Source organism: Pan paniscus, chromosome 4, assembly GCF_029289425.2.
Source record: "Pan paniscus chromosome 4, NHGRI_mPanPan1-v2.0_pri, whole genome shotgun sequence".
Taxonomy (NCBI): Eukaryota; Metazoa; Chordata; class Mammalia; order Primates; family Hominidae; genus Pan; species Pan paniscus.
The window spans coordinates 129252216-129267238 of NC_073253.2; the positions used below are offsets into that span (position 1 = coordinate 129252216).

Sequence of the window (15023 nt, forward strand, 5' to 3'; positions counted from 1 at the left end):
CCTGGGATTTGGAGGAAGGGGTGATATCTCATACAACTAGTGTGGGCTTTAGCTTCCCGTAGAATTGTGGATGTGCACATAATGACTGACACGCTGTACTCGGCTCTGATCCCGCATTCCTCTGTGTACCCAGGACGTTAGTAGTATTGGACTCTTTGCAGACTATGTGATCTTGTGCAGAGCCTGAGTTGTCTTGGTTTTCTCCTCATCTAATTTCTCAAATACTTCATTGAATAACAATTTAAAGGGGCCTAGCAGGTGCCAGGTAGAGTAATGAGCTTGGGGCTGGAGAGCAGTAAGAGCCAGTTCCTGTTCTCAAGCAACGCACTCGGTGGGGCAAACCACACATTCCGCAAGAGCTTGCACTCACGCTCAGGAGATCACATTTAAAATCAAGAAAGCCCAGTCAAGGTATGTGGTATGGTTTAGACCTGTGTCCTGCCCAAACTTCACGTCAAATTGAAGTCCCCAGTGTTGGAGGTGGGGCCTGGTGGGAGATGACTGGATCATGGGGGTGGTTTTCTCATGGTTTAACACCATCTCCCTTGGTGCTGTTCTCATGATAATGAGTTCTCATGAGATCTGGTGATTTAAAAGTGTATAGTAAGGCCAGGCACAGTGGCTTATGCCTGTAATCCCAACACTTTGGGAGGCCGAGGCGGGTGGATCATTTGAGGTCAGGAGTTCAAGACCAGCCTGGCCAACATGGTAAAACCCCACCTCTACTAAAAAATAAAATAAAATACAAAATACAAAAATTAGCTGGGAGTGGTGGCAGGTGCCTGTAGTCCCAGCTACTCAGGAGGATGAGTCAGGAGAATCACTTGAACTCAGGAGGTGGAGGCTGCAATGAGCCAAGACTGCACCACTGCACTACAGCCTTGGTGAAAGAGCGAGACTGTCTCAAAAAAAAAAAAAAAAGAAAGAAACTGTGTAGTACATTCCCCCTTACTCTCTCTTGCTCCTGTTCCTGTCATGTGAGACAACTGCTCCCCTTTCGTCTTTCACAATGATGGTAAGCTTCCTGAAACCTCCCCAGAAGCTGAGCAGATGCCAGCATCATGCTCCCTCCACAGCCTGCAAAACAGTGAGCCAATTAAACTTCTTTTCTTTATAAATTATCCAGTCTCGGGTATTTCTATAGCAATGTGAGAACAGACTAATATAACATGCCTGCCTGTCTGCCCCACAAGTTCCAACACATTCCTTTTCAGCTAAGACACAGAAACGGGAGCTAAAAGGTAATCTATTATACCATTAGTACCAAAATCGGGTGCAGAGCTTCAGGTCTGACCAGAAAGTGAGTCTAGTCTAGGAGAAAGGAGCAGATAACACCACACAGGAGGAGGTGGCATGAGGTTGTGAGGCTCAACCGTGGCCCCTGCGTGCCTAGTCCCTAGCACTAGTCCCTAGTGCTCAAGTGCCTCTGTGAGACTCCAGGGGCATTTTTAATCAATGTATGATCTGATGCTCCAAAAGTCTGAGGCTACTTAATTGCAGCACTGTGACCTAGGTGGCTGGACCACCAGGAAGTACCCAAGAATCCCCCAATCCACTAAGGGGGATGAGCCTCCACACTCGGGGAGCCTTCCATCCCAGATAGCGACCCCAGGATGCTAGAAAGAGCACACTGATTTAGCCACTTTGCTTTTCTTTGCCATCCTACTTTGCTACAGTTCTCAATAAACTTCAGTACCTCGCAGTAAGTTGGACCTAAAGAAGAATTTAGAAATGTAAGTGGAATTCATAGAGGCAGAGTTGCACTGCTGAGAGGGACACCTGCAAGTGAATCAGGTTAGATTGCTCCCAGACATACGCTACTCCCCGTCACCACCTAAATGTCATCACTGAAATGAAACACAGAAACACACTCGTGAAATCATAGATTTATATCTTTGCCATTTATTTTTTAAAATCTTATTCAAAATATTAAATAATAGTTTCAGATATGAAAAAAATTACTGCAATAAAACGGTTCAGGGGTATTTCCATTGTGCTTCCCTTCCCTATTAGGAAAGTACACTGTCCGCCCAAGAGACAGGATGGACGGCCTTCTTCCAGCTCTACATAAAGCGCAAGCCCACTGGCTCACCCGGGTCCTGCTTAACATATATTAGGGCTATGTTTTCTAAAAAGCTGTAGTGACACTTGTAAGTCAACCATGGTTCAAATCACATATTTACATATTGATCAATTCTTTATGATAGAAAGACAGACATAAATGAATCCCATAGTAAATACTTTCCAGTTGCCATAAAAAACAAAAACAAAGAAAACAAGTGTGGGGGAAAAAAGGTAATTGTACACAAATATCCTTTATGTATACAAACAACTTCATTCAGGTATAATTTTAATTTGAAAGACCTAGGTACAGTATTATTTAAGTGATAATGACCCCTAAGATTTATTCAAATTTACTGTAAAATAATAAACGAAGTAAACGAATCTGATATAATTTAAACTCTGCCCATTGCTTGAAACCTTGGAGGAACCCATGCTACAATCAATTGCTAACTAAAAGCAATTGTACATGTATTTAACATTTTACCAGTTTCTGCTTCTAAATTTAATATAGTAATTCCAACCAAAAAAATAGTATCTCTGTAACATTTTATCTATGTCCACTGCAAGCTGCAGAGTCTCTGTTGCCAAGATTTCTTGACACATTTGATGTTTTACCTAAAATTGTGGTCAGATTGAGCAATATCATTATCCTAAATTATGTTTAAATTATCTAAAAATATCCAAAGCAGTTTTCTTGGAAGAAAAAAAAATATTACTCAAATCCAAAGCATTATCACACATATCCTTGTACATTACAGTTTGGGAACAAAAAAAAAATGTGGATAAAAAATAGTATTTGAATGGCGGAGAATGAATGTGAGTCAGCAGTAACAGATATGTCAGAATTTAGTTACAAGTTTGGGATCTTTTAAAAGTAGCATCACTAATACTTCCAGAAGAAGCATAATAAATCTAAAACAATAAAAACTAACAGTGTAAATATAAGGTAATGTTTAACTCACATTTTGGACACCTGATTAAACTCAGCTCTAAAAGTACAGATAAAAAATTATATACTCGTTTGTGACATTTAATTTCCAAAGCACCAAGGCAAAAGAGAGACTCACCTCTCATTTAAGTACCAATTGCCTATGGCAAACATCTGCACAATATCATATAAAAAGTCAAGCAAATAAAATTACATAAGCAAATTCAAATCACAGTGCTTTAAAAAATATAATCATTGGTAATCTTCAAAGAAGGCATTGCCTCATTAACATTCTGATCTAGGCGATGGTATTCCACTGTTTTGGAACAAAGGCCATCACGCCATTTCCTGCTTTGAACCAGAAGAAAAATCTGGAAAACAAAAGTCATTAAATATGCAAAAGAGAAAACAGAATATGGTAAACATTTTTATAACAAGTAAAATATCTCTCTTCTAGGTTTCTAAATATAAAACACAAAATATCAACAACAAAAAAGCTATTTTAGGCCGAGGCAGGCAGATCACTTGAGCCCAGGAGTCCGAGACCAGCCTAAGCAACATGGTGAAACACCATCTCTACAAAAAATACAAAATTAGCCAGGCATGGAGGCGCTTGCCTGTAGTCCCAGCTACTCAGGAGGCTAAGGTGGAGGATCACTCGAGCCCAGGAGGCAGAGATCACAGTAAGCCATGACAGCACCACAACACTTCAGCCTGGGTGACAAAGCAAGACCCTGTCTCAAAAAAAAAAGCTATTTTGCTTTCCATCTTGTAAACAAGGCTAAACAGTGCTTCTCAAATTTCAATATATATAGGAATGTTTGTTAAAGACTCAGATTCCTAGGCTCTATCTTCAGAGACTGAGTTAGTACTTGAGGTGGAGCCCAGGAACCTACTTGTTTAACAAGTCCCTTTGATGTTCATAATAGAGATGGCCAAACACTAAACAGTGGGATATAATAGCAGCAGCACTCAAGGTTATGTCTACCCATAAACACTTACAAAGCTAGCAATATAGCACTAAATACAAATAACCAGAAGAGTTGGTTGGTTTGCTTTTTTTTGAACTATTATTAGAGTCACTGATTCTCAAAGCAGGAAGGCATTTTGAAATTATCAGGTCCAGTTTCACTATTTGTCAGGTAAGGAAATCAAGGCCCCGAAGGGGAAGGTGGCTTACAGGGTTACAAAGCAAGTTACAATAAAGTCAAGAACTGAGACTTCCTGACCAGTAAGTATTAAAAAGGAACTGTGTGTTTGATCTCCCTTTAAGGATTTTAAAAGGCTTAACTATTCAGCTTTGGGACTGTACAGTGCCAACATGTACCCTCACACTAAATGTGATGTATCCTGTCCTATAGATGTCTCTTGTGCCTCATGTAATCCAGCAAACTGGTAACAGCACAGAAATGTTCATCACAATATTATTTCTGAACCAAAAATTGTAAACCATGAATCTAATATGTTTTTAGCCAGGCACAGTGGCTCACGCCTATAATCTCAATTACTTGGGAGGCTGAAGTGGGAGGATTACTTGAGGCCAGGAGTTCACCAGCGTGGACAACATAGCAAGATCCTGTCTCAAAAAAAAATAATGTTTTTAAAGAATATTAAGGATATGGAAAATGGTCATGATTGGTCAGGACATAAAACTCTATGAGATAGCTGGGTGCAGTGGCTCATGCCTGTAATCCCAGCATTTTGGGAGGCTGAAGTGGGTGGATCACTTGAGGCCAGGAGTTTGAGACCAGCCTGGCCAACATGGCAAAACTCCGTCTCTACTAAAAATACAAAAATTAGCCAGGCGTGGTGGCCTGCGCCTGTAGTCCCAGTTACTCAAGAGGCTGAGCCATGAAAATCGCTTGAACCTGGGAGGTGGAGGTTGCAGTGAGCCGAGATCGCACCACTGCTCTCCAGCCTGGGAGACAAAGTGAAGCTCTGTCTCAAAAAAAAAACAAAAAAAACCAAAAAACTCTGTGAGATAAAATTCCTTAAAAATCATTACATACACCTATATGTATAAATTATATGCACATTTATAGACCAGAAATACACCAAAATGTTAATGCTGAGAAGTAGTTTAAATTTTCTTTTCTAAACTCTTCTGTTTTCTGAATTCCCTAAAATAAATGTGTAACACTTTATAACCAGAAAAAAAATCAAAAGATTAAGTTCAATGTTAATAAATTAAAAGACAAATATTAAATTAACATTTTCTCCACAAGTATTCCTACTGAAGTAATGATGCCAAATTAAGACATAAACTCTTAAAAAAAAAATCACTGGGCTTTGGTATTACTCATTAAGAAATAGGACTATTTCTTTTTTTAGAAGTACATACATTCAAGCATTCTGTCTGCAGTGTGTTAAAATACACAATAGATTTACATGCTGATTAGACATCTCAATATTTTACTATGAATTTAAACTTCACTGAAAAAAAGGAAAGAAGGCTGGGCATGGTGGCTCATGTCTGTAATCCCAACACTTTGGGAGGCTGAGGCGGGAGGACTGCTTGAGCCTGGGAGTTCAAGAACAGCCTGGGCAAAATAGCGACACCTCGTCTCTACAAACAATAATAATTTTTAAATTTTTAATTTAATAATTTTTAAAAATTAGCCAGGTGTGGTAGTGTGACTCTGTAGTCCCACCTACTCGAGAGGCTGAGGCAAGAGAATCACTTAAGCCTAGGAGGTCGAGGCTCCAGTGAGCTGTGATTGTGCCACTGTACTCCATCCAGCTTGGTGACAGAGTGAAACCCACTACACTTTTTTTTGCAAAAAAAAAAAAAAAAAAAAAAAGAACCATGAATCATCAAAAGCATTATGACTGAAATAATAAAGGGCTAAAAAAATCCCAAACCTACCTTCCTTTTGTTGTGATATGTAATGTAAACAACAGCAATGCAAAAAGCAAAAATAATAAGATGAAAAAAGAAATGGCTGTCTTCCTCTTCTATATTTGAGGATGGCATCTTAAAAGATTTCACTGACTGTTCAATTTCCATGTAACCCCTGTTTTCTTCCAAGGTGTCATCAGACTCGTCGTCATCCCTGGGGCCCGTGGTCCAGTCATAGTCTGGTTCTCCATAATCGCCATTGTCTAGAGTGTCTTTGGCTGTGGATGGAGAACTGTTCAGCATGAGAAGATCCTCCTCCTCTATACTAGGATCTTCATTGTTATCAGCTTCCTCTTGAGACAGAGGAGTAGGCGAGGGATGAGGGGCCACAGATGCTCCTCCACTTTTCTTGGTACTCGTCGTGGGAGGGAGGGTGGTGCTGATTTGGGAAATAGAAGGTTTGGTTTGGTTTTCATGTGTTAAAGCATTCACATTTGGGGTAGAAATATGTGAGTTGAGTACGGTTGGGCTCGGTGAATCAGTCCGTGATACAACTGAAACAAACAAAGAATATCAAACTGAAATCTCCAACTTTATCTCCACCAAGCTAAAAGCATATTTACCCAAATTTTACACTAAGCATTTCTCTCTGCTACATTCCTATAACTTTCTCGAAAACTAGTTATTAAGTCTCAATAGCCAGCATTCAGTTACATTTCTTCTTAGTCAGTTATTCTTCAGATAATAATTGCTTTGCTAGATACTAACAATTTAAGCAGCATAAAAGACCTACTGCATTATACAGCCTGCCACCAAAAGAAAACAAAAAGGTCTGACTTTAAGTCACGATGGCAAAGTTCACATACAGCCCTCACCCATCCCCTCTGTTTTCATTTCATAAAGGGTGTGGATTTCAGTTACCTTGTCCAGACTTTACCTGATCCCTAGAACAGACCAGAAAGTGGCTGATTCTCACTCAAGTAGGTCCCAAAAAAGATATGGAGTTTGGACCTAAATACTTTCAACACAACGTAACAAATTCAGGGGAAGCTATAGGCATGCTGTAGATAGTAATTCTAAGTGATACTTGAACTAGAGGACTCCCTCTCCTAAATTAAAAAAAAAAGAAGGATCCTTACAAAGAAGAAAAAACTTCTAAAGGAGAAGCATCCGAAACGGGAACCTGAGAGCTAAGTGACAACTAGACTATTTTGAAGATGAGGGAAGGCATCTAGGTATAGCAAATGACACCAAATACACACACATTCTTATTTCCCTGTGCTGCTACCTACTCAGCATAGTTTACTAAAGGTAAAATTCTTTACATAAGAATTCTTACTATTCTTTTACCAAGAAGAATGAATAGAGGAAGATTCCAGAGGAATCCCTGCCGAAATTTAACCATCTCTAATTTATAATCTAATGTAATATCTGTTGAAGAACTTCAAGGACCTCTACTACACTAAAAAAATAAAATAAAAACCTCTGTCATGTAGATCTAAACATATTCAGACAATATTTTAAAGTCTATCACATTAAAGTAAAATATTTTATAGGGGTAAGATTAAACCAAGTCATTCTAGTGCTTTCAGAAACATGTGCATTCACACAAGTTAACAATCCAACAGACAACCCTTTCTTCATGTGAATACACTCTGGTTTGTGTACCACAGTTGACATCCATTTTGTGTAGAAAAAAAAGAAATAGCTGGTGTCAATTAGAATGAACAGAGGATCTCAGAAATATAATGTAGTAAGTTAGTTTAAAAAAAAAAAAAAAAAAAAAAAAGGCCAGGCCCTGTGGCTTACGCCTGTAATCCCAGCACTTTGGGAGGTCGAGGCAGGCAGAACATGAGGTCAGGAGCTCGAGACCATCCCGGCTAACATGATGAAACCCGGTCTCTACTAAAAAATACAAAAAATTAGCCAGGCATGGTGGTGGGCACCTGTAGTCCCAGCTACTCGGGAGGCTGAGGCAGGACAATGGCGTGAACCTGGGAGGTGGAGGTTGCAGTGAGCCGAGATGGCGCCACTGCACTCTAGCCTGGCCGACAGAGCAAGACCACATCTCAAAAAAAAAAAAAAAAAAACCAATAAATTAGTAAAACTCTCTCTTTTTTCCCTTTTTTTTTTTTTTTTTTTTGACAGGGTCTCACTCTGTTGCCCAGGCTGAAATGCAGTAGCACAAACATAGCTCACTGTAGCCTCGACCTCCTGGTTTCAAGCCCCCCATGTAGCTGGGACCACAGGCACATGCTACCCTGCCTGGCTTTTTTTATTTTTCATATATTTGTCCAATGCCACATGCAATTTTTTTTTTTTTTTCGAGACAGCATCTTGCCATGTTGCCCAGGCTGCTCTCATATTCCAGGGCTCAAGAAATCCTCCCACCTTGGCCTCCCAAAGTGCTGGGATTACAGTAAAACTCTTAAAACATTTTCAATAATTGAGTTCCTTGAAATTTTTTACTGGAAGAAAAGAGAAATAAACAGGACCTACAACTGAGTACATTACTCAGAAAACTACTAACAGGAATTTCTGAAAATAATTTTTGCATTTATCACTTCAACTTAGTTATAATTCAAGAATTTAAAAATTATTATTTTCTGATACATTTAATTTTCCTGCCAAAGTACAAAAAACATGTTTTAAAATAAAATTTAAAATTGAAATAAGTGAGAGCCAACTAACTAAACTTAACTTTTAAAAGAACAATTTTTCCATGGGTGAGTGCCTTTAAAGGACACAAGCTGATAGGGTGGGAATGATTATAAAGAAATTTCCACCACGCAGTATAGAATTCACAGTCATCAGCAAATCCCTTCTTTCACCCTTCGCTTTCTTGTTATTACTGAAACCTGACTCTCCCTTAAGGACACATTTTCCTTTCAGCCTGTTTAAGTAATAGCTGTTTTTTCTCCCACATCCTTGAACCACTGAATCTCGAGGAGGCACAGTTCTCCTCCTCATTGCCCTTTTCAGACCATTCTCCCGTTCTTCTCCCTAAATGCCTCTAGCTTTGATTCTCTTATCTTAAGCTATAATGCACTAACTTACTTTCATCCAACTCCAAAGTCATGCCCCCTAATTCTTAATGATCTTTAGCTCCTGGCTCTAGAGTTCACTCCATCTAAGACAAGTACTCCTGCCTTGATTTCAAAATCTTTGACCTCCTCTCTTCTCATGAGTTAGCCCTCCTCTTTACCTCAGCCACTCACTCCCAGAGTCATTATTTATTATCACAATTCTTCCATAATCTCAATTTCATGCATTCTACTTGCTGGCAAGACCTCCTATCCTTCCAGTTCATTCCCTGGTATTCTCAATCCATCAACACCTACAACCCTCTAATCCTTTTCATTCCCTTACGGTCACCATCAAAACTTGCCCAATACACTCTCTTCTCTCTTTATTCAGATTCAATTCTGTGTCAGCTATTATAATTGCTTATAATCACTCTCTTACATCCATCTTCAATTCCCTTCCCCCTTGTCCACTTTGGCCCATTCACTTGGTGAGACTACACTCATCCCTAGTCATTAATAAATCAAGCTCTCTGACTACTCACATCTGCACCCAGCAGCTGAACATGGCTAGAAAAAATATACAACCATGCCACTGTTTTCATTTCATTTTAAATTCAATGCCAAAGATTCAGGTGTATGTTTAAAGCTGTTGGCAATTAAAATTGTTGGCAATCATATTTTCCTAGTCCATTTACCCTTCTACTCTCTTAGGACACCACTCACATTTTCCTCTAACCACAAACTTCAAATGTCTTCTCTGTTATCCTCATTTTCAACTGATGACATCACTTCCTAACTTTTCTAAGAAAAATTAAAAGAACTTCCAAGAACAACCAGAATTCTAGACTCATAAATCCAACCACCTACTTGACATCTCCTCTTAGATGTCTGACATTCACATTAATATGTTCAAAATGAATTCTGGCTGGCTTTCAGGAAGACAAACACACTCTTCCCTGTTTCTCCCACTAAAAACAACTAAAAGCTCTGGATATTATGTATAAAATAACACAAGAACACTCTGAAAGGTGGAAAGAACTGGGTAGAACAGTTAGAGACCTCAGGATATGTGAAACAACATGGTGGTGACTTCCTTAGGCTTTTCTTTTTACCTCATATATCCCAGGCTAAAGACAAAAAATAAAAATGGCAGACTTCAGCTCTAACATATCCATAGTGCAGTAAATGTAAATGACCTAAATACATCGATTAAAAAACAGAGACTGGCAGACTCAACTACATGATGTCCATAGAAAGCTCATTTTATTTTTTTCTTTTTGAGACAGGGTCTCGCTTTGTCACTTAGGCTGGAGTGCTGCACAAACACATTCATAGCAGCTTTATTCATAATAGCCAAAAACTGGAAACAATCAGGCATCCTTCAACAGATAAATAAAGTGTAGTCTACCTATACCATAGAATATTACTCAGCAATTTAAAGGAACAAACAACCAGGACTGGTGGCTCACACCTGTAATCCGGGCACTTTGGGAGGCCAAGGCAGGTGGATCACAAGGTCAGGAGTTCGAGACCAGCCTGGCCAAAATGGTGAAACCCCATCTCTACCAAAAATACAAAAATTAGCTGGGTGTGGTGGTGTGCACCTACAATTCCAGCTACTCTGGAGGCTGAGACAGGAGAACTGCTTGAACCTGGGAGGCGGACGTTGCAGTGAGCCGAGATCGTACCATTGCACTCCAGCCTGGAGTGCAAGACTTCCTCTCGAAAAAAATAAAAGTTAAAATTTAAAAAGGAACAAACTATTGACACATGTAACAACCTAGGTGAATCTTCAGAGAATTATGCTAAGTGAAAAAAGGTCAATCCCAAAAGTTACATACTGTATTATTCCATTTATGTAAGATTCTCAAAATTACCAACTTATACAAATGGATAATTTGTGGCTACCAGGAGTTCAGGAGGGGTGAGGTAGGAGGGAAGTGGGGTGGCTTTATAAGGGCAATATGAGATATCCTTGTGGTGATGGTAATGCCCCGTATTTTGACTGTACCAATGTTAATATCCTGGTCGTGATATTGCACTATTGTTTTGAAAGACGTTACTATTAGGAAAACTGGGTAGGGGATATGCAGGATCTCTATATTATTTCTTACAACTGCCAAGTGAATCTATAATTATCTCAAAATAAGTTTAAATAAATTCCTATGCCCCACTCAAAAAACAAAAAAACTTGTTCTACTTAGTCTCCATCTCAATTAATGGCAACTACATCTTTCTAGTTACTAAAACTAAAAACCTTGGAGTTGTCATTTTTTTTAACATCCCACATCCAATCTGTTATTCTGACATATGCAGCATTTGAGGGCTTTTCACCCTCCACTGCTCCTGCCTCGTCCAAGTAACCGTTATCTCACATGGATTATTACAATAGCCTCCTAATTAATCTGCCTGCTTCCACCCTAACTTCTACTGTCTATACTCAACAAAGCAGCCAGAGTCATTCTGTCAAAACTTAAATCAAATGTTACTCCTCTACTTAAGACCCTCTAGGGCCATCCATTTCTCACAAAAGTGAAAGTTTTTATAATAGCCTTCAAGATCCTACATGATCTGGCCCCCATTACCTCACTCTCATTATCTTACTAATCTCCCTAACAGCTCTGTCCCCATTACCTACTTAATAGATAGCAGGCACTCAATAAATATTTATTGAATATGCTCTCGATTCAACTCTCACCACAAATCCCACACCACATCCTACATAGCATCTATGCACCTACTGCACTCCCTCAAGAGCCCATGCCATGGTTCTCAGCAAAACGCCACTCATTCTTCTAAGGATACCCCCAATATCACCCTATTCATTGTTTAACTCCAATACCTAGCACCAAGTAGGAGCAGAATATGTCTTAGTCAAGCAGTAAAATCTTGGAAGTAATACACAAATACAGCACAAGAAAAAACAAATAATTGATCTGAAACATGTAATACAAAGGCTATCAACTTACTCAAACTCCTTCAAATCAGAGAAGTTGATTAAGTCAGATATGAAGAGTATTCAGAACAAAGGTACAACTCTGACTTTACGGATTTAACTGTTGACCTTCTATGAGCATATAAATAAGACTTCTAAATCTTCCCTTTCCTAATTGATATTACCTCTCTACTTGAAGCTTAACATTTTAAAAATAAAGCTTAGGCCGGACACGGTGGCTCACGCCTGTAACCCTAGCACTTTGGGAGGCCAAGGCAAGCGGATCGCTTAAGCACAGGAATTCAAGACCAGCCTGGCCAACATGGCAAAACCCCATCTCTACAAAAATACAAAAATCAGCTGAGCACGGTGGCAGGCACCTGTGGTCCCAGCTATTCAGGGGGCTGAAGTGGGAGGACTGCTTGAGCCCAGGAGGCGGAAGTTGCAATGGGCCAAGTTTGTGCTACTGCACTCCAGCCTAGGCGACAGAGCAAAACCCTGTCTCAAACAAACAAACAAAAAAGGCTGGGCACAGTGGCTCAGGCCTGTAATCCCAGCACTTTGGGAGGCCAAGGCGGGCGGATCACGAGGTCAGGAGATTGAGACCATCCTGGCTAACACGGTGAAACCCCGTCTCTACTAAAAATACAAAAACTAGCCAGGTGTGGTGCGCGCCTGTAGTCCCAGCATACTCGGGAGGCTGAGGCAGAAGAATCACTTGAAACCGGGAGGCGGAGGTTGCAATGAGCCGAGATCACGCCACTGCACTCCAGCCTGGCAACAGACTCAAAAAAAAAAAAACAAAAAACAAAACTTTATAAATTTAATTCTCCCCTTCTACTGGTCCCTTTTTAAAAACTGCCCTAAAATAAAACTATATCAGCATTTCTTAAACTTAAGAATGCAGAGGACCCCGAGAACTCATTCACACACTGGTTTGAGAAACAATGCCTTAAAAATGAAATGCATTATACATTAAGTTTAGGTGATCATTTGGGGACAATATAATGGCAAATGTAGAGAACCAGGCATTTTTGAAATGGCATGACCAAGAATTAGTCACCCAGTGACCCAAACTGCTTATGTTAAGTTTTTAGACTTGATCAAAACAAAAACATAAAACAAAAATTCTTACAGACTGATGAACATATAACCAAGCATTGACAGTTTTTAAAACCTAATATGGAACAAATTTAAATAAATCTAATGTGGTAACCTTCTACCTTTGTAAACTCACTTGAAATTTGGAACTCAACACATTCTAGACTAATTTTCTTATTACAGGAGTGACTACTTTGAAATTATAAGGTATGCTTACAAAAAATACTTATATCCCAAGCTACACTGTAGTGCAATGGAGCTGCTCGCCTATTAAAGACATGTATGTTCGTTTTCATTTAGCTTCTTTTCAGGACAGAATAATCTGAATTTATGACATTTTAAACTGGTGTATGTAAAGACTTAATTTAAAAGATAAAGATTCTCTAAAATGTCTCAGTATAGTTAGAGAAATATTTATAGGGCTCTAACAAATAAAAGCAGAGACTAAAGGACACTTAACAGTCCACATTCTGCCTCACTTCTTGCCCAATTTTCAACCATCTCTTAGGGGAAAAAAGCTGTTTCTGAAACTACAGTTGCCAGATATATATCCCTTAAGCATTCCAGCAGGAAATATAAATGTTTGTGTTTTATTTTTCTTAGATGATTAAATGGCCAAAACAATTAAGCTACTTAAGTACTTTAGGAACGGGAATATCTGCATCAACCAGGGAAATCCTCATTACATTTCACTAATGATAAAAGGTCCTTAGGAAATGGACAGCAGTCCTTCCTCAGAGACTGCAAAGACTTCTGGGAGGGCGTCCAGTTAGCAACACTGAAATGTTGCTGAGGAAACATAAGTATGTACCCACAGTACTGTCGCAGAGGAATGTAGGGCTGGACAGGCCCTGTTGGCAAGAAAGAAAACACTATACCAGGTTACACTGTTTTGCAGCTGAAAATTCAAATTTAGGGAGAAACGCAGGACTGTGTCTTGGCCTGAAAGAAAAATGGGACTACTAAACAAAATACCGTTTAATCCTTACAAGTTCTTAATAGTGGATTTTTCCCACCAAGTATCAGGCACTGGTTTACAGATTTCCTAATTTCTCAATAAAAGCCTTCAATCTCTTGATTTCACCATGCAACATTTGCAAGAAATGAAATATTTTATCAATCAAATCCTACAGATGCATTAAAACGAGGCAGGGTTATCCTGGTTAACTCGGAACACAGGGAAGAGGAATCATGATCTCCCTTGTCTCCAAACTCCTCTCTGCCTCCCAAGCCTTCAGGGGCCCAACGCCCCAGTACTCTGAATCTTTATCAAACACCAGAACCTCCCAGTCTTCAAATATGCACCAGTACCCTAAGACAGCTCTTTCCCTTTCACTTTCCCTCTCGGAAATATTCCATTGGTTCAGTCCAGTCACTGGATTACTGCCCCTGCCCGCCTCGGTCTTTACCACTGACCTCTCCCATTCTGGAAAACCCCCACCTTTCCTTGGTCCTGCAAGATTCCTGAGTCCCCCAAACTCAGGACCCTTTCCAGACACCACACCCCCAGCCCCGGCCACCTCCTCAGCCCCTGTCGCCACCCTCTCTTCCAGAGTCTCCTAACTTTCCGATCCAAGAAATTTTGGAGACCCCACCACCGCCATTCCTTGTGGCAGCCCATTCTTCAACGATCTCTAGGCGCTAACACCACTCCTCCCTCCCCGCCCATCTACACACCCTGCTGCCTGCTCCCTGGGTTCCTGCATCTCTCAAGGACCCCGCTTCTCAGGCCCCTTGGAGACCCTACCACCTTGGACCCCTTCAGACACCATACCCTCCGTCCTCAGGCCCGCGGAGACCCTGACCCAACCAGACACCGCCGTCTGCTCCTGACACTTGGAAGCGCCCTTTCCCTGGCCCGGCCTGTCTCCTGCCCTGCGCCCGAGCCCTCCTAGCTTTCCTAAGCCCACACTGCCGCCGCGCCCCCTTTACCACTGGATAGAGCGGCGGACACAAGCAGGAGCGCCAAGACCAACGGCCGCGCCAACCCCACAAGGGCTTGGATGGCCGACCCGGGCAGCAGTTTCGCTTGTGCTGGCCCCCTCATCCTCTTCGGGACGGCAGCGGCCATAACGGACTCGGCTGGGAGCCTGCGCTGTTGCTAGGCTCTACGCCATGAGGTCAGACGCC

At 40.6% G+C, this 15023-nt stretch overlaps 1 protein-coding gene across 1 annotated transcript; it reads right to left on the minus strand.

The window, feature by feature from the left end:
- Nucleotides 1-1882: 1882 nt before the first annotated feature.
- C4H5orf15 (chromosome 4 C5orf15 homolog) lies at nucleotides 1883-15010 on the minus strand. The gene is made up of 3 exons (XM_003829285.5): nucleotides 14826-15010; nucleotides 5859-6385; nucleotides 1883-3363 (listed from the first exon to the last, which is right to left on the minus strand). The coding sequence occupies exons 1-3, from the start codon at nucleotides 14962-14964 to the stop codon at nucleotides 3232-3234; spliced, it is 798 nt and encodes a 265-aa protein (XP_003829333.3). The 5' UTR covers nucleotides 14965-15010; the 3' UTR covers nucleotides 1883-3231.
- Nucleotides 15011-15023: the final 13 nt, after the last annotated feature.